The sequence below is a fragment of the Puma concolor genome, chromosome F2, assembly GCF_028749965.1.
Source record: "Puma concolor isolate L17-30 chromosome F2, mPumCon1.1.hap2, whole genome shotgun sequence".
NCBI classification, from domain to species: Eukaryota; Metazoa; Chordata; class Mammalia; order Carnivora; family Felidae; genus Puma; species Puma concolor.
In genome coordinates this window covers 66671555-66695506 of record NC_141684.1, presented here as the reverse complement: position 1 = coordinate 66695506, position 23952 = coordinate 66671555, and the positions used below count along the sequence as shown (strand labels likewise).

General features: G+C 34.6%; 1 protein-coding gene and 1 long non-coding RNA gene across 2 annotated transcripts in view; one reads left to right on the top strand and one right to left on the bottom strand.

Annotated features, from left to right (window-relative positions):
• Positions 1 to 20443, bottom strand: LOC147572070 (uncharacterized). The gene is made up of 3 exons (XR_015247049.1): positions 20383 to 20443; positions 19193 to 19313; positions 1 to 481 (listed from the first exon to the last, which is right to left on the bottom strand). It is a non-coding gene; the product is annotated as an uncharacterized LOC147572070 (long non-coding RNA).
• The window catches only part of MCMDC2 (minichromosome maintenance domain containing 2), a 39509-nt gene that overhangs the window by 3065 nt on the left and 12492 nt on the right, over positions 1 to 23952 (top strand). Inside the window, exons 5-12 of the mRNA XM_025922851.2 lie at positions 640 to 762; positions 884 to 988; positions 3493 to 3618; positions 6462 to 6699; positions 12914 to 13119; positions 16484 to 16650; positions 17138 to 17317; positions 20174 to 20316. Of these exons, the coding sequence (XP_025778636.1) occupies positions 640 to 762; positions 884 to 988; positions 3493 to 3618; positions 6462 to 6699; positions 12914 to 13119; positions 16484 to 16650; positions 17138 to 17317; positions 20174 to 20316 (1288 nt within the window). The remainder of the gene's footprint in view (positions 1 to 639; positions 763 to 883; positions 989 to 3492; positions 3619 to 6461; positions 6700 to 12913; positions 13120 to 16483; positions 16651 to 17137; positions 17318 to 20173; positions 20317 to 23952) is intronic.

The window sequence follows — 23952 nt, the reverse complement described above, 5'->3', positions numbered from 1 at the left end:
TAGATATAAAAATGTAAAATCAAAATACCAAGCAATTATTGTTTAATCCTAAATCAGGTTTATCATTAGTTATGAAACATTCATAGAGTAGAAAGAATGGAATAAAACTTGTTGTCTTATGTTTGTACGTTTATTTTGCATGATCTTGAAGTACATTCTCTCTTCCCCTCTTTTTTCCCACAGTTTAACAGTGCTCTTGGATTACTGAAGTACTTGTTTTCACACATTGTTTTATGACTGTTTGTTCATGCTGTTTCCTCTCCATGTAGTGTCCTCTCTCAGACCTTTGCCTTAACTTCAGTTCAGTCCTTCTCAAGACATCTTTTCCATTCATCTCCACTTATCATTGGGTTGGATGCCATTCTCTCTTCTCTCTGTACAGTCCAAATGAAAACCACATATTGAAATTATCTGTTTCTTATGGCTGCCTTTTGAAACTGTGTGTTTACGTATCCATATCACCAGTGCCTTAACACAGTACCTGCCAAGAAAGAGCCATGCAATAAATGTTAATTGAACTTCTCAGGAACCCATGTGCAAAATTGAGTTAATTATACTTTGAGTTAGATTAATTTTAAAGGATTGAAAATGGATAGCTAAATCTAAAAGTAAATTTAGCTTTCCTTTGTTTACTTTTAGGATTTGAGTATATAAGAGTGCATGTGCCTGGTGCTACTGAATCTGCAACAGTAAGAAATGACTTTTTGTGTAATCTGTGTTCATCTTCACTTCAAGAAGACAGAAAATTTAGAGTACTTGGTGGTAAAAATGCATTTACATTTTGCAATTATAAGTTTTAAAATAGTGTTTTATATCTTAATGTGGAAATTAAATATAATGTGTATTCAAATACCTAATTCTTTTTTTTGCTATTTGCCTTAAGATAAACAGATAGTTGAAATAATCACAGCAAAGGCACTTCATGCTTTTCAAGGATATTCCAATAACCAGCCATTTAGGTTTCAATCTCTTACAATTTTTCTAAGGGGTAAGTAAGTTTTGTGTGATCTAAAAGCAAATTGCTAAAAAACGTAAGACTATTGTTTATGACTATTGTTTATATTTATTATATTTATGTTTGTTTATGACTATTTTATGTTTATGACTATTGTTTATGACTTATAAATTGGTACTTCTATAGCTTAAGAATCATAGATCTTTTTGAGAGTGTTTTAAAGAGTTATATTTTGCTAATATATTAATTATTCATTGATTCATACATTATTTACTTAAAAAGATATTAGCACCTTCTATGTCCCAGACACTGTGCTAAGTCTCAGGGACACATTACTTATGGTAAAGACCTCCCATTATTCTATGTTGTGTCTTATGTAAATATTGGGGTTCTTTTAGAATGTAAACTTCATGAAGGTAAGGACATAGTTTTTTGTTTTTTGTTATTTTTTTTTTACTGTACATAGTAAAAACTTAATAAATATTTGTTTAAAAATGAATGAGGGTGCCTGGGTGGCTCAGTCAGTTAAGCATCTGACTTCGACTCAGATCATGATCTTATAGTTTGTGAGTTTGAGCCCCACTTTGGCTCAGCATTGACATTGTGGAGCGTGCTTCAGATTCTTTCTCTACCCCTCCCTCTCTCTCTCTTTCAAAAATAAATAAATAAACTTAAAAATAATGAATAAGCAGTGACATATGATTAATTGTTGAGAACTTCATGAGTAGAGACCTGTGAGTAGACTGAGTCTGCCATGGGGAAAATCATCAGTGTCAGTCACCCAGGAAAGAGATGGCTCTTCACTGAAAAGCCAGAACAGGTGAAAATGAGGGTGAGGCTCAGCCTCCTTTCTTGGGTTGAAATTTGAGGAACTAAACTGTTTGGAAAGAGAGAGCTTAGATGTCAACCGTGTATAGGAAACTCAAGAGTTAGGCAAGTAGAGACTCAAACAAGAACTCTTTCCACCATGGCCTGACAAGGATGAAGCAGGTATGTAAGCCCAGATGATAATGGTTCATTTTTATATAGCAGTTACTGTGTGCCAGGCACTGTTACATATTTTAACTCATTTAGTTGTAACCCTATCAAGTAAGTTCTATTGTTATCTCAATTTTACAATTTGGAAACTGAGGCACAGAGATGTTACTTATCCAGAGTCATATAGCTAGTACATGGCAGAGCCATGATTCAAATTCCAGCCTTCCAGCTTCAAAGTCTATGCTTTTATCTACTTAATTCTGTTAAATACCATATACAAACCATACAGTGTATAAATATAAGTGGCTATCCAACTTATATTTTAGTAGAAAACCCTTTCTTTAGATAAACTCTTTCATGGAACCTAAATGAATTTTTAGAGATTAAATTAATAACAACAGGCCTTTTGGGGTTGATATTAGAAGAAATACCAAGACTTCCTGATATCCTTGCTTTTCTCATGACCTTTCCTTGACCTCAGGATACATCTACCAAACTCTATGATTCCATGGAACAGTTGAAAAATTGTTTGCTTTTATTTTCCCCTTGTAATTCATTCTGTATCCTTCAGTTAGTTGGTTTTGTTTTTGTTTTTGTTTTTTTGGGTTGGTTGGTTGGTTTGGTTTGGTTGGTTGGTTTGCAGTTTTTATTTTCCCAATTTTCAAGCCTGATTCTTCCCTTCCAGTCTACAGGGTACACCAATATGCTCTCTGAAACTCCCCCCCCCCCACCACCACCAAAAGGGTAGAGAGAGTAAGAGAGAGAGGAGAAAAAAAAATGATGGAGAAGATCAATGTTTGATCTTCTTCACAGAGAGAAGCTAATCTTGTTCCTCCTTATAAGTCCTTTTTTTCATAGCTTTATAACCACCCAACTTCCGTTTAATGGAGGATCAAGATTTTTAGTGTATGTTTGTAAGATAAATTTTGAATTTGTGCAAAAGCATTGCACAATCTGTAGGTATGAGAAGGGAAACCTAGCATAGTGCAAGGAGATAAGCAGACCTAGATGTGAATTTCAGTTCTGCTACTTACCATTTAGTAAATGCCTTCTGCAAATCACTTAATTTCTCAGTTTCTTTATATACAAAGTGGAATAATAATATCTAACATTTTATAATTAAATGATGTATGTAACATACCTTGCCTATATCATAGACGGTGAAATAAACCTTTTAAAATTATTTTCTTCCCAAATTAAATTATTACTTATAAGATCATTTTTATTAACATTTCTTGTGATTTAATGCAAAGATATTTCATCTTAAATAGAATGATCTTGTTTTTCCTTTCATTGTATTATAGGAGACTATCTAATTGCTATGTCTCATGCTTCTTGAAGTTAATTCATCATTGCCTACAAATATCAAAATTTATTAGCAATAAAATTGCCTCAATTTACATTATTAGTGCCACTCTATATAGATAGTATACTAAACAAAAGTAAATACAACTAACTCAACTACTGAATTGTTACTAGTTCTAGATCATTGAACCATTTGATCACGTACAAGTTTCATTTAGTGAATACATATTTTCTTTTGTGTTTAATAATTTTAGATGAATCTGTGAGTAAAATGAATATAGGAAATGAGTATAAAATTATTGGAATTCCAACCTGTGTAAGAACTTCACAAACTGCTGTCTGTATAGAGGCAAACAGTATCATTTCTTGTAATCCAGAAGGTAAGGAAATTATTAGTATCATATTTAGGGGCGCCTGGGTGGCGCAGTCGGTTAAGCGTCCGACTTCAGCCAGGTCACGATCTCGCGGTCCGTGAGTTCGAGCCCCGCGTCGGGCTCTGGGCTGATGGCTCAGAGCCTGGAGCCTGTTTCCGATTCTGTGTCTCCCTCTCTCTCTGCCCCTCCCCCGTTCATGCTCTGTCTCTCTCTGTCCCAAAAATAAATAAACGTTGAAAAATTTAAAAAATAATTAAATTTAAGTCCTTGTGTTCAGGAAATAAGTATTTTTTCAGGAAATAAGTATTGTTGGGCACTCTTTTAAGCTCTAGAGATATAGTTGTAATCAGGACAATCAAGTTTCCTTCTCTTAATCATATGGTAGATAGTGAATAAACCTATAAACTAATCAATAAGATGATTACAGATAATAAAGGCTATGAAAGAAAGAAAATGTGATAATGTAGACCCTTGCCCAGAGGAAGGACTCCTTTTTTTGCCTAAACTTTATTTTGATTTTTTTCATGATTAGCAATGAGAAAATTGTGTCCAGATGTCAGGAGTTTGAGATTCACCAAAAGGTTTTTCACCCCACCTTTTATTTTCTAGCTAAGGCAATGTTAAGTAACTTGTTGTCTGAGAAAAAGAACCCAATAAAATAGCATCCTATTCCTCATCTGAGTTCTGAACCAATCAAGAAATAAGACAAAAGAGAAAGGCAGATGGGGGCCAAAATATCACCTTTATTACTAGTAATTTCCTTTAACAACGCCAACACAAATAAGCATTAAGTAAAAGAGGAGAGCAGACCTACTCTTTTAACTTGGCATATAAATATTTAAATGTTCAGGAAGGACTGGTTAAATCTTGAATAGATTTAGATTTTAGATTTTAGATTTTAGATTTTAGATTTTAGATTTATTTATTTGTTTGTTTGTTTGTTTATTTATTTATTTATTTATTTATTTATTTAGGAATCACTAGATAATCGTCTGCAATAATAGAGGCCCAAGTTGAGTTAAACGCAAGTAGATTCTAGGGGCACCTGATGGCTCAATCGGTTAAGCATGAACTCTCAATTTTGGCTCAGGTAATGATCTCATGGTTGTGAGATCTGGCCCCTCAGGCTCTGCACTGGGCATGGAACCTGCTTAAGGTTCTCTGTCCTTTTCTCTCTGCCCTTCCCCTGCTCACACTCATGCATGTGTGTGTGCCCTCCCCTCTCTCTCAAGGAAAATAAGTAAGTAAGTAAATAAATAAATAAATAAATAAATAAAATCTGTTTGGGGCACCTGGTGGCTCAGTTGGTTGAGCATCCAACTCAGGATTTTGCCTCAGGCCGTGATCCCAGGGTCATAGGATCTAACCCAGCACCGGGCTCTGTGGTGATAGCACGGAGCCTGATTGGGATTCTCTCTCCCCCTCTGCCTGTCTCACTCATTTGTGTTCTCTTTCCCTCTTTAAGATAAAAAAAATAGTGGAGCCTGGGTGGCTCAGTCAGTTAACTGTTCAACTTTGATTTTGGCTCAGGTCATGATCCACAGTTCGTGAGATCAAGCCCCAAGTCAGGCTCTGTACTGACAGCAAGGAACCTGCTTGGGATTCTCTCTTTCCTTCTCTCTCTGCCTCTCTCCTGCTCATGTGCATGCTTGCCCTCTCTGTCAAAATAAATAAATATCTAAATAAATAAATAAAAATTTAAAAAATAAAAAATAAATGCAATTAGATTCTAGATACCTCTGCTTGTCTTGAAGAGAAAAGCTTCTTAGAAAAATAAAAATATTGAACAAAGAAAGCACTAATGGACAATATATATTTTAGTGACATTTAAAATATTTTCTTCTGTGAAGTATTCCCAGATTTATTGATTTGGTAGGAGAACAGGACTTATATGTAGGTGAGAAAGTGTGCTTTCTCATGTTGCATTCCAGAAGTAGGCAGATTTAACCACCCAAATGTGGCAATAGCTACACTAAGGTAGGCTTCCCTCGGTCCATGGCCATGGATGAATAGAAGAAATCATTGCTCTATGATGGCAGCCCAAGAGTTAGGAGAAAGGAACTGGCTTATGCATGCATAGCAATTCTTCTCAATGATCAAGTGGATTAAAAGGCTCATTTCAGGAGCTGGACAGAGTAAGGGAGTAGAAAAGATCTAGAATGTTACAGTATAGTACAGTGCAGTGCTTTCAAAGTAGTGGAGAATAAATCTTCCCTTTTCTTTGTGTATTTTTATTTATTTGTTTTGAGAGAGGGAGTGAGCAGGGGCAGGCAGAGAAGAGAGAGAGAGAGAGAGAGAGAGAGAGAGAGAGAGAATATCCCATGCAGGCTTTGCATTGCCAGCATGGAGCCTGATACGGGGCTTAAACTCTGCAAACTGTGAGATCATGACCTGAGCCAAAACCAAGAGTTGGATACTTAATCAACTGAGCCACCCAGGCACCCTAAATCTTCCCTTTTAACAACAACATTCAAAAATTTCCCCTTCTGCTGGTTAGCCCTCACTAAAGATGATATTATTTCAAACATATAGAAGCAAACACTGCAATACAGGTGCCCCATGATCTGGCTTGGTTTACATAGGTCTTAAAAGGAGAAGAATGAGGGATTTGCATGTACCCCACAGCCAATTTATGTGGACACATGGGGTAACTGTTTCATTTTATTACATTCCCTGAGATAAAATTGAGAGACCAGAGTGACCTTTAATCATAATTTAATATTATAAGAATTTGAATATAGCATCGCTAGAAGAGCTACAATTTGGTAATATTTTTGATAAATGGGATTAGATATCTATAATGTCATTTTCTTATTTTAAAACCCTTTTTAATATATGTTTACTTTCAGTTCCTTCAGGAATAAGCGACAATTTTAGGTATCTCCTCTCTTTGACTTCCAGCTCATGCTGGAAATTTACAGCGATACTTGCCAATATCTTTGCATCACAAATTGTTCCTCCTGGGACTTACAATTTGCTCAAGCTATGTTTGCTGATGAGTCTAGTACAGACAAGTGACCGTAACAAGGAACTGAAAGATTGCCTGGATATTTTAATCATGACAAGTGATACTCTACTTGTAGACAGGTAAAATATGTGACATGGATGTTTTCAAGTTATAAATTGGTCACACATTTATTTGCATAAATCCTTTCCATGAGCATTATTATAAGACAAATGTTTAGAATTATCTGGGCAGTATAAATATTTAAATAAACTTTTATTAATGGAGTTCAAAACTTTAAACACAGGAATTAATAAATTGGATATTTGCTTTCAATATTTTGAGGATTTAACCACTCAAAAGTTTCAACCAATTTTCCCACTCACACCTTTACAAATAAATATATCCTTCACAGACTTCCTTTTCCTTTTCCTCAATTCCCTAACTCAACATTCGCTTTTGTACTTTATTTTCATTTGAAAGTAATCTCCCCCCACCCCCCACCCAAGAACCAACAAACCATTGTCTTATTTTTCTACAAGATTCCATTCAATAATACTGATTCACTGTGCCAAAATAAGGCTGTGAAAAGTACCAAAATTACTGTTCTGGGACTATCACCCAAACTTTGGAATAAGCTTCTACTCAGCATTTTGGGGCTCCCCACTAGCAAGTACCATTTTTAAAGTTACTTACATGTTCAAAAAGCTAGGAATAAGCTTCTTGTATTAATACCCTGGATGCATTTGTAAAGCAAAAACAAATTTATAGAATTTAAAATTTAAAAAATGCAAATTAAGTTTGTTGGACAGATGATGTTTTGCTAAAATTTAATTTTAGCAAATTAATTAAATTTCAATGTAAATGTGGTACTAATTGCTACAGATCGCACCAATTTAATCCTCCATTGATGAGCATGAGAGTATTTCTTTCCTCACAGCCTCACCAACACTGGGTATGGCCAAACTTTTAAATCTGATGGGTGGAAAATGGTTTTTGACTTTGAATGGCATTTTTTAAATTAGAAGTAAGTTTTAGTGGGGCACCTGGCTGGCTCAGTTGGTGGAGTGTGCAACTCTTTATCTTGGGGTTGAGTTCAAGCCTCACATTGGGTGTAGAGATTGCTTAAAAATAAATTAAAAAAAAAAGTTTTAGCATTATTTAGAGCTTGTAAACTCTTTTTTTTTTTAAAGTAGGCTTCACACTCATTGTGGAGCCCAATGCAGGACATGACCCTAAGATCAAGACTGCCACCCAAGCACCCCAAGAGCTTGTTAAACACTTTTATTATTTTTCTGTAAACCTCCTTGACCATTGTCACCTTTTCTATTGCTTATTTCTAAATGATTTGTGATACCTCCTATAAATTAATGCCTTTGTGCCTTTTCCTGTTTGTCATTAACCTTTGACTTTTCCTGTGGTATTTGGGGTAGTACAAGAGATTTGAGGTTTTTTATTTTTTAGTTAAAATTTATAACTAAATAATCAGTAAATAATCAGATCTTAAGTATATAATTCAATGAGTTTTGATAAGTATATATATTGCTATAACCACCACCACAGTAAGATATAGAACATTTCCATCACCTCAGAAAGTTCCTTCAATCAATTCCTATCTACATACATAATTTCTGTAACCAAGGTCAATTTTCCTGTTCTTGAACTTCATTAAAATGGAATCATACAATGCCTCTCTTGAGACTAGTCTCTTTCACTCTATATGTATTTGAGGTTGACCCAGTTGTGTGTATCAGTAGCTCATTGTTTTTATTGATGATTATTTATGATTACATAAATACAGCAGATTACATAAATATGGCAGAATATGTTTATCCATTCTCCTAGGGATGGACATTGGGTTTTGCATGTTTTGACTATTATAAATGAATCTGCTGTAAACATTCCTCTACAGGCCTTTTTGTGGATCTATGTTTTCATTATCTTTCATAAATACCTAGGAATGGAATTGCTATGTCATTAGATAAGTATATATTTAACTTTATAAGAAACTGTCGAACAGTTTTCCAGAGTGATTATACCATTTTACATTCCTACTAACAACGTAGGGTTCCAGTTGTTTCTATCATCACCAACATCTTGGTGGTGTCAGTCTTTTCTCACTTTAGCCATTCTGGTGCATATGAAATGGTATCACATTATGGTTGTAATTTTCATTTCCCTGATGACTACTGATCTGAATTTTTTTCTATGTGGTTATTGGCTGCTCATATATCTTCTTTTATGAAGTGTCTGTTCAAGTCTTTTGCTCACTTTTAAGTGGGGTTGTTCTAGATGCATGTCCTTTGTCACATATATGTGCCATGAAAATTTTCTTTCAATCTAAAACTAGTATTTTTTTCTTAAAAATGTCTTTGATGAGCAGACTTTTTTGTTTTGTTGAAATTCAATTTATTGTTTTTTTAAGTTTAGTGTTTTCTGGATTCTATCTAAGAAATCTTTGGCTACCCTAAGGTCATGAAGATAGTCTTTTATATTTTCTCCTAGAAGCATTATAGTTTTAGCTTTTATATTGTCTTTTATACATCATAAATTAATTTTTTTTTTTAATGTTAAATCATATTTTAATCTTAAAGTTGTTTTACATTTTATTTTTTTTTTTATTTTTTATTTTTTTTATTTTTTATTATTTTTTTTTTATTTATATATGAAATTTATTGTCAAATTGGTTTCCATACAACACCCAGTGCTCATCCCAAAACGTGCCCTCCTCAGTACCCATTACCCACCCTCTCCTCCCTCCCACCCCCCATCAACCCTTAGTTTGTTCTCAGTTCTCAACAGTCTCTTATGCTTTGGCTCTCTCCCACTCTAACCTCTTTTTTTTTTTTTTTTTGTTCCCCTCCCCCATGGGTTTCTCTTAAGTTTCTCAGGATCCACATAAGAGTGAAACCATATGGTATCTGTCTTTCTCTGTATGGCTTATTTCACTTAGCATCACACTCTCCAGTTCCATCCACGTTGCTACAAAAGGCCATATTTCATTTTTTCTCATTGCCACGTAGTACTCCATTGTGTATATAAACCACAATTTCTTTATCCATTCATCAGTTGATGGACATTTAGGCTCTTTCCATAATTTGGCTATTGTTGAGAGTGCTGCTATGAACATTGGGGTACAAGTGCCCCTATGCATCAGTACTCCTGTGTCCCTTGGATATATTCCTAGCAGTGCTATTGCTGGGTCATAGGGTAGGTCTATTTTTAATTTTCTGAGGAACCTCCACACTGCTTTCCAGAGCGGCTGCACCAATTTGCATTCCCACCAACAGTGCAAGAGGGTTCCCGTTTCTCCACATCCTCTCCAGCATCTATAGTCTCCTGATTTGTTCATTTTGGCCACTCTGACTGGCGTGAGGTGATACCTGAGTGTGGTTTTGATTTGTATTTCCCTGATAAGGAGCGACGCTGAACATCTTTTCATGTGCCTGTTGGCCATCCGGATGTCTTCTTTAGAGAAGTGTCTATTCATGTTTTCTGCCCATTTCTTCACTGGGTTATTTGCTTTTCGGGTGTGGAGTTTGGTGAGCTCTTTATAGATTTTGGATACTAGCCCTTTGTCCGATATGTCATTTGCAAATATCTTTTCCCATTCCGTTGGTTGCCTTTTAGTTTTGTTGGTTGTTTCCTTTGCTGTGCAGAAGCTTTTTATCTTCATAAGGTCCCAGTAATTCACTTTTGCTTTTAATTCCCTTGCCTTTGGGGATGTGTCGAGTAAGAGATTGCTACGGCTGAGGTCAGAGAGGTCTTTTCCTGCTTTCTCCTCTAATGTTTTGATGGTTTCCTGTCTCACATTCAGGTCCTTTATCCATTTTGAGTTTATTTTTGTGAATGGTGTGAGAAAGTGGTCTAGTTTCAACCTTCTGCATGTTGCTGTCCAGTTCTCCCAGCACCATTTGTTAAAGAGACTGTCTTTTTTCCATTGGATGTTCTTTCCTGCTTTGTCAAAGATGAGTTGGCCGTACGTTTGTGGGTCTAGTTCTGGGGTTTCTATTCTATTCCATTGGTCTATGTGTCTGTTTTTGTGCCAATAAATTAATTTTTGTATATGGTGTGAGGTAGGAGTCAAGGTTAATGTTTTTTTTTTCTATGCATTTATCCAGTCTTCCCATACCATTTGTTGAGAAGAATTCCCTTCCCCATTGAACTGCTTTGGTACCATTGTTGAAAATCAGTTGAAGTGGGTATAAACTAGGTATAAAATTGAATTGGGTATAAATCTATTTGAACTCTTTTCTGTTATTTTGACCCATTTGTCTATAATTATGCCAATATCATAATTCTTGATTATTGTAGCTCTATGTAAAGTTTTGAATCAAGTGGTGCAACTTTATTCTTCATTTTCAAGATTCTTTTTCATTATTTTAGGTCCTTTGCATTTTCTTAGAAAGTTGAGAATCCTGCATTTTCTTATAAAGTTTAGAATCCAGAGGTTAATACTACTCACCTACCCTCCAAAAAAGCCCATTAAAGATTTTTGTTGGAACTGCATTTAACTTATAAATCAATTTTAGGGAGAATTTAAATCATAACAGTGTTGAATCTTTTAATCTATGTGTATCTCCATTTATTTAAATCCCCCTTAATTTCTCTCAGCAATGTTTTATAAAGGTCATACATACATTTTGCTAAAGTTATTTCTAAATATTTGAAAATATTGATACTATTAAAAATGGTAGTGTTTTATTAATTTCATTCTTCAAATATTTTCTGTGAATATAGAAATATAATTGATTTTTGTATTTTGACCTTACATTATATAACCTTCTATCAGTATTTTTAAAAGTTCCTCATTAGATTCCAATGTGTAGACAAGTTTGAGGCCCATTTTTCTATATAACTAGGTTCTGAGCCTGCCTGCATATTAGAATTACCTGGGAGAAGTAAAAAATATATATATTTATGACTGGCTCACCCCAGGAATTCTAATTTCATGGTTTGGGCTGGGGCTTGACATTAGAATTTTTTAAATTTCCCCAGGTGATTTTAATGTAAGCTAAGGTTGAAAAACACCGCTCTACAGGCTTGCAAAAGTTTCTTTCTAAACCTCATTCCCCCATTTTACAAACCAACATCCAAATTCCTTGGAATGGCATATACACTAGAAACTTTATATCAACTTTGTTGCAGACTATGAGTCTGGAGTTCTCTCTTGTTCAGCAAGAGAGCGGATGCAAAATTGAATATGAGGGAGGCTAATGTCCAGGAGGAGACAAGAGCCCCAAATAGGGGTTTTATCTCTGTATTTATTGAGCTCACAAGATATTACCCATGTGAGGAATGTGAAGAAAACAAGATCTTACACATGTGATGAACGTGGAGAAAACAATCAGACAGTAATCATTAACTTGTGTGTGTAAGAAGCAAAGGGTCTGGGGGGCAAGTGGAGTTTGTGATTAAGGTACATTGGTACCAGATGGAAAGTAATTTCCTGCAGGTGATATAACAAGTTACTAGTGCTCCCATTACAGTATCTCGATAGCTAACTTTGGGTGCTTTTTGCCTCATGGTGGCAGCTTTCTGCCCTAAGCTTTTTTCTAACCCATTTATGTAAGTAGAACCCATTACCCCACATAACCTATCCACATTTAAGGAATACTGCTTCACCCTTTTGTACTATATGTCTTTGTCTATTCATCATAGTTGATTTCACCAATGAGCTATGATTTCTGTGGCATCAGATTTGAAAGCTAAGCTTAAAATAATCATCATCCTTTCTTAGAATTTAAATTTGAGAAATTAAGAGGCTCAGGCAATTGGCAAAGAAATTAGAAAACAAGAAGATGTATCAAGAGTTACCATGATATATAGGCAGCAGGAATAGTCGTGATGGGCTATTGGCAAGCCTAAATGCAAACATTCTGAATAAACAAGAGAAAGCAATCCGTAAAGAGGAAGGCCCAGATCAAATGTCATCTCTTTGTACCTTTCTCTAACTTCCTTCCTGAAAGAAATAATACTCTGATATGGATGTTCTCATGATATTATTTTAGTACTTATCACATTGTGTTTTAGTTTTTTGTTTATGTCTCCTTTGCTAGGCTGTGAGCTTTCCAAATTAAGGACCAAGTCTCAAAAGTGGTTTTATCCCTAACAAAAGTGTTCACTAGGGGTGGGGTACCTGGATGGCTCAGTTGGTAGAGCATGCAACTCTTGATCTTGGGGTTGTGAGTTCAAGTCCCATGTTGGGTGTAAAGATTACTTAGAAATAAAGTCTTCAAAAAAAGAAAAAGTTCCTTACTAAACACTGAATCAAATTTAATTGTGTAGCTGTTATACATTATGACTTCTGAAAATCAAATAGTAAATAATAGTAATGAATAATTTATTTTTTCCTAGGCTTTTGAATTTTAGTATAAAACTTGTGCCTCGTGGCATACGTCATCCAGTCTCTACTGAAATTTTTCCTACTCTATCCAGGAATAAGTATGGAACTGGAGCAGTTAGTATTCAAGCTGGCAGTGCTTTGCTAGCTAAAGGTGGTATCTGCTTTATAGGAGACTTGGCTTCACACAAAAAAGATAAACTAGAACAGCTTCAATCAGGTAAACAATATTTTTTTTGAATTAATTTTCACCTGTTTAACTTTTTAAAAAATTTTTGTTGATGAATTGGCCTTTTTTTTTTTTTAAATTTACTTCCAAATTAGTTAGCATATAGTGCAACAATGATTTCAGGAGTAGATTCCTTAATCCCTTACCCATTTAGCCCATCCCCCCCTCCCAAAACCCCTCCAGTAACCCTCTGTTTGTTCTCCATATTTATGAGTCTCTTCTGTTTTGTCCCCCTCCCTGTTTTTATATTATTTTTGTTTCCCTTCCCTTATGTTCATCTGTTTTGTCTCTTAAAGTCCTCATATGAGTGAAGTCGTACGATTTTTGTCTTTCTCTAATTTCACTTAGCATAACACCATCCAGTTCCATCCACATAGTTGCAAATGGCAAGATTTCATTCTTTTTGATTGCCGAGTATATATACCATATCTTCTTTATCCATTCATCCATCGATGGACATTTGGGCTCTTTCCATCCTTTGGCTATTGTTCATAGTGCTGCTATAAACATTGGGGTGCATGTGTCCCTTTGAAACAGCATACCTGGGACCTGGGTGGCTCAGTCGGTTAAGTGGCCGACCGGCTCAGGTCATGATCTCGCGGTCCGTGAGTTCCAGCCCCGCATCGGGCTCTGTGCTGACAGCTCGGAGCCTGGAGCCTGTTTCAGATTCTGTGTCTCCCTCTCTCTGACCCTCCCCTGTTCATGCTCTGTCTCTCTCTGTCTCAAAAATAAATAAACGTTAAAAAAAAAAAATTTAAGAAACAGCATACCTGTATCCCTTGGATAAATACCTAGTAGTGCAATTGCTGGGTCCTTCGGTAGTTCTATTTTTAGTTTTTTGAGAAACCTCCATACTGTTTTCCAGAGGGGCTGTACCAGCTTGCATTCCATCACCTGTTTAACTTATAGTCTCATCAGTGTCAAGGAATTACTTAACAGTTAAGATCATATTGTACACATTTTAGGAACTGAGAAATTATATTAAATGGCACTTCTCATTTTACCTGTATTAATAAAGAAAGGAATTTAATATGAAAATGCACTGTTTCAATTTTTCTCTCAGTTGTCCTAACATGTGAATTTGTATTGGGCGAGATTTCTTTTCTTGTCTTGTCTTAGTGTATTAAGTAGGACTTCAGCTCTGATGCTGAAAAACAGTGGTGAAAGGAGACATCCTTGACTTGTTTCTGATCTCAGCAGGAAAGCTTTGAGTTTTGTTACCATTAAATATGAAGTTAGCTGTAGGTTTTTTGTAGATGTTCTTTTTCAAGTTGAAGGAGTTCCCCTCTATGGTGAAATACACATAACATAAAATGTACCATTTTAACCATTTTTAAGTGTACAATTCAGTGGCATTAAGTACATTCACAATGTTATGTAATTAATACCACTCTCCATTTCCAGAACTTTTCATAATCCCTAACAGAAACTCTGTACCCATTGAACAATAACCCTATTCCCCTGTACCTCCAGCCAATGGTAACCTCTGTTCTACTTTCTGTCTTTATGAATTTGTCTATTTAAGAATCTCTTTTCTTCTTATTGCTGAATCATATCCCATTTTATGTATATACCACTTTTTAAAAAAATTCATTCATTAGTTGAGAGAAACTTAGGTGGTTTCTGCCTTTTGGCTATTGTGAATAATGTTGCTGTGAACATGAGTCCAAGTATCTGTTTGAGTCCCTACTTTCACCTCTTGCGTGTATACTTAAAAGTGGAATTGCTGGGTCATAAGGTAATTCTATGTTTGGCTTTATGAGAAATCACCAAACTGTTTTCCACAGTGGCTGTGCAATTTTATATTCTTACGAGTAAAGCATAATGGTTCTAAATTCTCCACATCAGTCCTATTACATTTCATAAGTAATAAAATATTTTTAAAGGAAAAAGCTTTTTATATTAGTACTCTTAATTAGTACTTTGATTAAGGAGCCCAGATTTTTAGTTTACACTAGGCCCCACATATTAAGTAACTGGCCCTGGGGGTGCCTGGGTGGCTCAGTCAGTTAAGTGTCCGATTTCAGCCCAGGGCATGATCTCATGGTTTGTGAGTTCAAGCCCCGCTTCAGGCTCTGTGCTGACAGCTCAGAGCCTGGAGCCTGCTTCAGATTCTGTGTCTCCCTCTCTCTCTGCCTCTCCCCTGCTCACGCTCTTTCTCCCTCTATCTCAACTTTGGATAATAAAACATTAAAAAAAAAATTAAGTAACTGGCCCTGGCTACTAGAATGGCAAAAATTAAAAAGACTGAAAACAGATGTTACCAAGGATATGGAACAACTGGAATTCTTATATACTGTATGTGAAAGTATAACATAGTGCAACCATTTTGAAAACTGCTCTGGCAGTTTCTATAGTGTTAAATATGTATTTACCTTATGACCCAAGAGAAAGATAAATATAAAGAAAAGACTCTCTTATCATGAATAAAGAGAAGTTTAATTTGAGAAATATTTGGAATATGGAATCCTAGGATTGAATCCATAGGTTTAATGGTTATAAGGGATGAAGGAAAGATAAAAAGGAAACTATGTTGTTTCTAGATTTTTTTTGTTTGTTTGGGTTTTAAGTAGTTGGATAGTGATTCCTCTAATTGCAAATAATGCACACAGAGCCATTTGAGAAGGAAAAATGATGAATTTGGTTTTTAGCATGTTGAATTTGAGATATATTTTCGCCTAGTCATTGTAGTTTATATTCTCTATCAATCTTATTCTCTTTCACTCTCATATAGATATCCTTTTTTTTCCACATAAAAGAATATTGCTTAATTTCAGCCCCCTTTATAAGCCTGCACTAATATAACCAGTGTCTTAACCCTCTGCCTATACTACCCAGACACTGACCATAATTCTAGCTACATGCTTTGGACTGCTGTTCTCATCAAGTCATGGGACACATAAACTTTCAAATATTTTTCTTGCCTTGTTTTTTTTAAAAGTCTAATAAATGTTTACTTATTTATTTTGAGAGAGAGAGATAGAGAGCAAGCAGGAGAGAGGCAGAGAGAGAGAAAGACAGAGAATCCCAAGCAGGTTTTGTACTGCCAGTACAGAGCCCGACCATGGGGCTCAAACACACGAACCATGAGACCATGTATGACCTGAGCCAAAATCAAGAGTCAAATGCTTAACCGACTGAGGCACCCCTCTTGCCTTATTCTTTTTATTAGATCCTCCAATTAAGCCATATCTTATAAAACAACCAAATTTACTTGTGTCTTTACTGTCCCACATTTAGACAGTAAAATTCTATATAATAGTATTTCTTATTAAAAATAATATTTGTTAGTTATTTATAGACATATAGACCAAAATAAACTTAAATAACAAATGGGCAATGTCTTTTTACTTAGTTGTGGAAAGCAGAAGCATCACAGTATACATCCCAGGAAAGAAGTTTGGGGATGATATTAATCAACAAATGACTTTTCCAGTTCAGTGCAGTTTTTGGTCTTTTGTTGATATGGATTCATCTTCAAGGAGAAATATGCAGAAAACCAACACTCTCATTGGTCGGATGGTAAGATATATGTATTTTTTATTTTTAGAATGTTGTTTATGGAATTTAATCACAGATTTTAATCTTAATGTTTTTGTTGTTCTTAATGTTTTGTTATTAACCCATTTCTATCCTTAATCAGGTACTAGAACTAAATAACAGTGCAATTGTCTGAAAATTTTCATTTTTTTTAGTCATGCAAAGCAGGTGTCTGTTTACTAGAAATTATTATTTGAATAGGCAGTAGAGTAGGCTTTAGTGAATAATGTGTAAGAAATTAATAAAGACATTAAAAATTGGTCATAGTAAGTTCCCATGCTATTCAGGAAACACTTTAAATAATAATTAATAATGTCAAACAATGAAGTAAAAATAATAGGTATATAACATAATATACATATATTAATAATATAAATAATTATAAACAGTATTTAATTTATAATTATCTAAAGTGTTTGTGGAAATGCCAGAGTTTTATGTTTGCCTTTTACATTTTTATTTGATGTAGGATTGCAGTTTGATTCCAGCTAATCTTGTAGAGGCGTTTGGATTATTGATTAACTGCAATGAATCATCTTCTTGCTACCCACTTATTTCTACTGTGCAACACACTTTAAAGAAAGCCATCGATCCTGAAGAGCTCGTTTATGTAGCTTCTAAGAAGTTCACAACTGAAGATTTTGAAAAGGTAGAGGTAGAAGAAATGATTACCAAGAATACATGTGCTAAGGTTTCTCAATTTAAATAGAACTCACTTTCAGCATCCAATTTTATTTATTTAGAATTATTTTATTCCAAGTCCCTTTCGGCTTTTAAATATTTTAAGGACATTGCATAGAAAATATTTAGGATTATAATTAGATTAAAAACTGTGTAAAGACATAAATATTAAAATGTTAATTGTTTGCACCACTATCCACATGGCTTTAAAACTTCTCAATAAAAAGAAAACCAATAGAATAATTCTATAGAAAATTATGATGAGAGGCTGTATAGGTATACAGTTACTTACATTTTACAGACTATTAAAAAGGATTTACTTTATGTAAATGCCTTCAGAGTTCTGACTTTAGAGAATACCTGTCATGACTCACTAACCCATTTCAATGTCCTGACATGGAAATGTGCAGCATGTTCAGAGAACCTGAGAGTAGATGATGTAAATTCAGTAATGATTTTTACAGCTATTAAAGGTATACAAGTATTTACAGGTGAAGCCTTTTTAATATTAACTATTCAGAAATCTGTCCACACTAGAGTTAAAGTATCTGGGTAGGATAGGTAAAAGGCAGGGAATATTGGGAGTGGGAATCTATGAGTCATTAACAATTTTGTTCATACCTGCCTTCTTTGTAGGCAGATTGCATGGGTAAAAGGTTGAAAAGTGAGGTGGACTTAAAACTGAATTATGAACATTGTTTATTGACATAGAATAGAAAAAGAACAATATTTATGATAAAGTAGCTCTTTTTGTTTGTTTTAGTATATAAGAAAAAAGTCGTAGTCTCTAGGAATTAGGATACTATATCTATATCTATACCTATATCTATATCTATATCTATATCTATATATCTATATCTATATCTATATCTATATCTATATCTATATCTATATCTATATCTACATATATTAATGACCCAGAGAAATTTTTGCCCAGTTTTTCCCTGAAAAACAACAACAACAACAAACCCTTGGAATTTATTAATTAGGTATTTACTGAATATTTTATATATATTAACCTATTTCACTCTTTTATATTCTCACAAAAAAATAAAATTTCTTCTTTAAATAGTTTATCATTTAATTGATAAATAGTTTATCATTTTAATAGTTTATCATTTGTTTATCATATAAACAAAATATATGAAACCATTAAGGGACAATTTAAGTGCTAAGCTGGGTGGTGCTAACTATAAGTACTTTAGGAATTCAGGAAGGAAGATATCAAGTAGAATGCAAGAATTGGGAAGACTTCAAGGAGGTGAGACTTTAGTCCTTAAGGAAAGGTATGATTTAAATGACAGGAAGGATGGGCATTCTAAACAGAATTAAAAGTAGGAGCAAAGATATAAAAGTAGAAATGAATATACATGGAAAACTATGCGAAGACATAACTGACTGGAGCAAAAATTTTATTGTAGAGTCATTGGGATTAATATTTGGCAAATTTACAATAAGCCTTGAAGCTCCGGCCAAAGATTTTATAGCTGATTCATCAGAATATAGAGAACAGTTGGACTTTACTAGGCTTGTGAAACACTGAAAATGATTTCTCCAGAAGATAAAACTGTCCATTACACAAAACAGATTGGATGGAGTGTGTCACTGTCTGGGCTCTCCAAGAGGCTGACTGAGAGTTTAGTGTGCCATTGTTTATTAGGGAGTGCTCCTCTAGCTCTTCTATCAATACCTGTGGAAGGGAAGAGGAGCAGGATTGGGCTGAGGAGGTAGTCAAGCTGCTGACGCAGGCCCAAAGATAGCCCCACAATGAGCTCTGGACTTAAAAGAGACCCACCAGAATTGTCCTGCTTTGGATAGAAACAGAAGGACTTTTTTACAATACCCGCCCCCACTTCCGCTGCAGTCAGTCATTTGATATGGGCTGTCCTGAGGCATTCCCTGAAGAAGTTGACGACTGGACACCAATGCTGACAGCAGTTCCAGTAGCTGGGGCAAGTCCTTTCCTGAGGACAGAGATAGGTGGCACATTACTGTGACTCCATATGGTAGAACCTAGAGAAGGCTACTGATATTATTAATGGTATTAATTTCCAATTGTGAAGGTCTGGAGGGAACTGTGGAGTGTAAGGAGAATAGAGAAGAGAAGATATATACAGATCCTTTAAAAAGTTATATTTAAAATATAATATAGTTAATAGCAACCTTATGATTAAATTTTCCTTTTGATTCTGAGTTGAAAAAAGCAGAAAACAACCAAGATGTTGAAAAGTCTGGAAATGATGTCCCTGAATTAAGGATTTAAGGGACTGAGAATCACTCAGAAAGAATAAAAGCACGAAGTTCAGAAAAAATAGTGCTAATCATTATGTTGAAGGCTTATTGGAATCTCCAAGGCCTACCTTCATAGTAGTTAACACAGTGCCTTCCATATTGCTAGTGATCACTTGTGTTTAAAAGGAAGGAAAAGGAGAACAAGTAGCTCTAAGGCCCATGAGAGAAAGTTATAAGGAAATAAATTGTCAAAGAATTAAAGCTATTCAAAGGGAAATGAGCTGTTGAGGGAAGCCTCTCTCCCACAGAAAGGTGAGTGAGCCTTTTTTCCACTGGAAGTAAAGACTTGATAGTCATTCAAGTACATTGCACAGAACATTTCTGCACTAAGAGGGAGGAAGAGATTATTCTGGCTAAACTGTAATAATATTTATAAGTATAAGACTATGATTTAAAGTGTTCAATGACTTTGGGACAGCCTCAGATATTTAATCAACTTTGATGTAAATAAAGTATGCAAACTTTGGATTTTTGTACTATAGATTCTATAACAAAGTTTGAATTTCTTAAATTTTTCACATTTTTAATTTAGCTGCTGGCTTTTGCAAAGAATTTGAATGTAGAATTCAGTTTGGAGGCAGAAAGAATGATCCATGGCTATTATCTAGCAAGTCGCAGAATCAGAACAGATTCTATAAGTGGATCAAAACTGTCAGCATCTGCATTAAAATATTTGTAGGTATTCAATATAAAACTTTAAAACCAGTATTGACTTTTAAGTGATGTGTTTAATTAACTTACTTATTTATGTTTCACTTGTTTCTTGAATTGCTAGTTGGTTGATTTCTCATTTATCTTGTTTCAAAAGAATTTAAGGTGACTTAACAATCGCTATTGTTGCATCATTTGAACCTCCAATACATGTTTTCACTAAGTTATTTTTTATTGGAATCTCTGTATGAGATGTGTCTGAGTAAAGTGCACTGATTTGAAATACAAATGATTGATTTTTTTTTTAACGTGTCTTTTTTACACTCTAGGTATTTTTTAGTTGAGCCTAGAAAAAATTCTTTTTAAGTATATTATTCTGTGTACTTTTAAAATACCTTAATAGACACATCTATTATTGTTCCTTTAAGTTTTTTAAAGCTAATTTTTATTATGAAAGTAAAGTATAGACACCTTAAAGAAAAGTCTAAAGTAATAAATAAGGTGTCCAGCTAACTCTACCCATTGCTGTCCTACTCTCTAGAGAGATTGTCACTGTTAACAGTTTTTATGTATTCTTCCAAAAATTATCCATTTATTTCTTTTAATGTTTATTTATTTATTTCGAGAGAGAAAGAGAGGGAGAGAACACACTAGTGGGAGAGAAGCAGAGAGAGACAGAGAATCCCAAGCAGGCTCTGCACTGTCAGCATAGAGCCCAACGCGGGGCTTGATCTCATGAACCCAGGGATCATGACCTGAGCCGAAACCAAGAGTCAGACACTTAACTGACTGAGCCACATAGGCGCCCCCCAAAATTATCCATCTAAATACTAACGTGTACAAATATATAATTTAAATTTATGATGTATATTAAATACATATTTTATTTGAATATGTTATATATTTGTCAATGAATATGTTAAACATATTATAGAGAGAGACAGTTTACTGACTTAGGATGGTTCAACTTAACGATTTTTTGACTTAATAATAATGTGAAAATGATATACATTCAGTAGAAATCATACTTCGAAGTTTGAATTTTGATCTTTTCCTGGGTTAGCAATATGCATGCAGTACAATACTCTCTTACTGGGCAGTGACAGCAGGCTGCAGCCCGCAGTCAGCCACAAGATTAAAAGGGTAAAACTGATAACCATGCTGTATCCATGCAGCCATTCTGTGGTTTACTTTCATTGCAGTATTCAATAAATTATGTGAGATAGCCAACACTTTATTATAAAATTAGCTTTGAAGGCTGATGTAAGTGTTCTCAGCATGTTTAAGGCAGGCTAGGGTAAGCTATGTTTGGTAGGTTAGGTATATTAAATGTATTTTTGACTTATGATATTTCCTAAGTTGAGGAAGATCTAAATATAAATATCTATATATTCATATGGATATATTTTCCTTTTGCACAAATGGAATTATGTATGGTTTACCTATTATAATACTATCGGAACATAAGGAATTACCTTATTCTGTTTTAATAGCTGCTTTACAGTGTGCTTTGATGTGGCTGTACCATATTTTAAGCAGTTCCCTCTTGATATTTCATTTGATACAAACTAATGTATAATCTCAAACAAGTTAGGAACTAGGACCAGGAGTAAAATAATCCATTAAATACATAAATAACATGCTATAACTATAATATACAATAAGGTAAGTGAAGGACTAGAAGGAAATATCAGATATAGGTCCACAAGAGATAAATATGTTTAGTTAACTTTTCCAACTCTATATTTATCTTCATAGAGCTGAAAAAAAAAAGTGCTGAAGAGAAAGTAGAACACAACTGTGATATTTTAAAATAGTAAATGGAATTTGTGATAATTTCCATTTTCTGAAGTAACGTTTAAAATACTCGCATCAGGGGTGCTCAGTCAGTAAAGCATGCAACTCTTGATCTCTGGGTCATGAGTTCAAGTCCACATTGGGTTTTAGTTGAGTGTGGAGCTTACCTTAAAAAAAGTTACTCAAATCAATACTCAAAGAGTCAATACTTGAAGCCTCGGAAATCCTATTTTCTCATATTTTTTCTCTGTAGCAAAAAGATATTTATTTAAACTTATATAACCTCAGTTAACATTTGACTATATTAATCCAAATATAAAGCAGAGTTCATTTTAATATGACAAATCTACTTCCCATGGTGGAAATTGGAAGGTATAGGGGTATAGGTGAGGTTTATGAAATAGCAAAGTAAATGAACTCATAAGAGTCATAAACCTTAAATTTTTCTCCTACCTCTATAGACAGGTACCTAATAACACTATCCTTGCTCTTCTAGAGAAGTAGAGCTGGACAATACTCTCTTCTCTTCCCTGAAAGGCTTTATACATATTCTGTTGTGGTCGACATTTTAGAAGGAGCTTAGGTGAGGATATCAGGAACATAATAGCCAAATCTGAAAATAACAACTCTGGAGTAATTTCCAAGGACTCAAATGATGATCTTGGTCTGAGTATGAATGGATAAGAAAAGGTTGATGGCTTATTATGAAAAAGACTTGAGGTTTTATTCTTTTTCTGCTTAATATGAGTAAACACTGTAATATGGCTATTAAAAATACTGTGAATTCAGGTTGTGTTAGTAGAACATAGTATCAAGAGGGAAAAAATGCTAGTTCTGCTTCACCTCTACATTGCTGGTTAAATCACACTCACATCGTAATTCTATACTGAAAAAGAATATGTTTAAAAACATTTTTTAAAAATGTTTACTTATTTTTGAGAAAGAGAGACAGAGCAAGAGTGGGGCAGGGGCAGAGAGAAGGAGACACAGAATCCGAAGCAGGTTCCAGGCTCTGAGCTGTCAGCACTGAGTCTGATGTGGGGCTTGAATCCACAGACTGTGAGATCATGACCTGAGCCAAAGTTGGATGCTTAACTGACTGAGCCACCAGGTGCCCCTGAAAAAAAAAAAAAATAATAAAAATTAACCAAATCTGGTCATGAGGAGAGTGGTCAGAATGTTGAAAGGCCTGAAAATTGTCTTATGACATTTTTTTTACCTTTTTAAAAATTTTATTTATTTTGAGAGAGACAGCATGACATGGGAAGGGTCAGAGAGAAAGGAAGACAGAGAATCCCAAGCAAGCTGTACACTGTCAGTGCAGAGCCTGACATGGGGCTCGAACCCACAAACCATGAGATCATGACCTGAGCCGAAACTAAAACTCAGACGCTTAAATGACTGAGCCACCCAGGTGCCCCATGTCTTATGACATATTAAAGGAGCTAGTAATATTTTATTTTGGAGAAAAGAAAACATAGGACAACTAGAAAAGTTGTCTTTGAATATTTGAAGAGATGTCATATTTAAGAAGTATTAAGCTTTTTTTATAATCACAGAAGACAGAACCAGTGGGTATAAATTTCAGTGAAACCAATTTCAGCTTAAATTTATATATTCTTTGTGGGTGAGTCCCAAAATTTTCAAATGCTTTATCTGAAATCGTAATAACTGTAAGTTATTATTGTCCCCATTTTATACCTGTGATTCAAAAAATTTTTGGGAAGTGAATGATTTATATGAAGTCACACAGCTAGTAAAGTCTAGAGACTTAGACCAGGTTTTCTGATTTCCAAGTTCAGCAGTCATTCAGGTACATTACATATGCCTAATGAGAGCTTGAAAGAGATTTTTTTTTTCAAT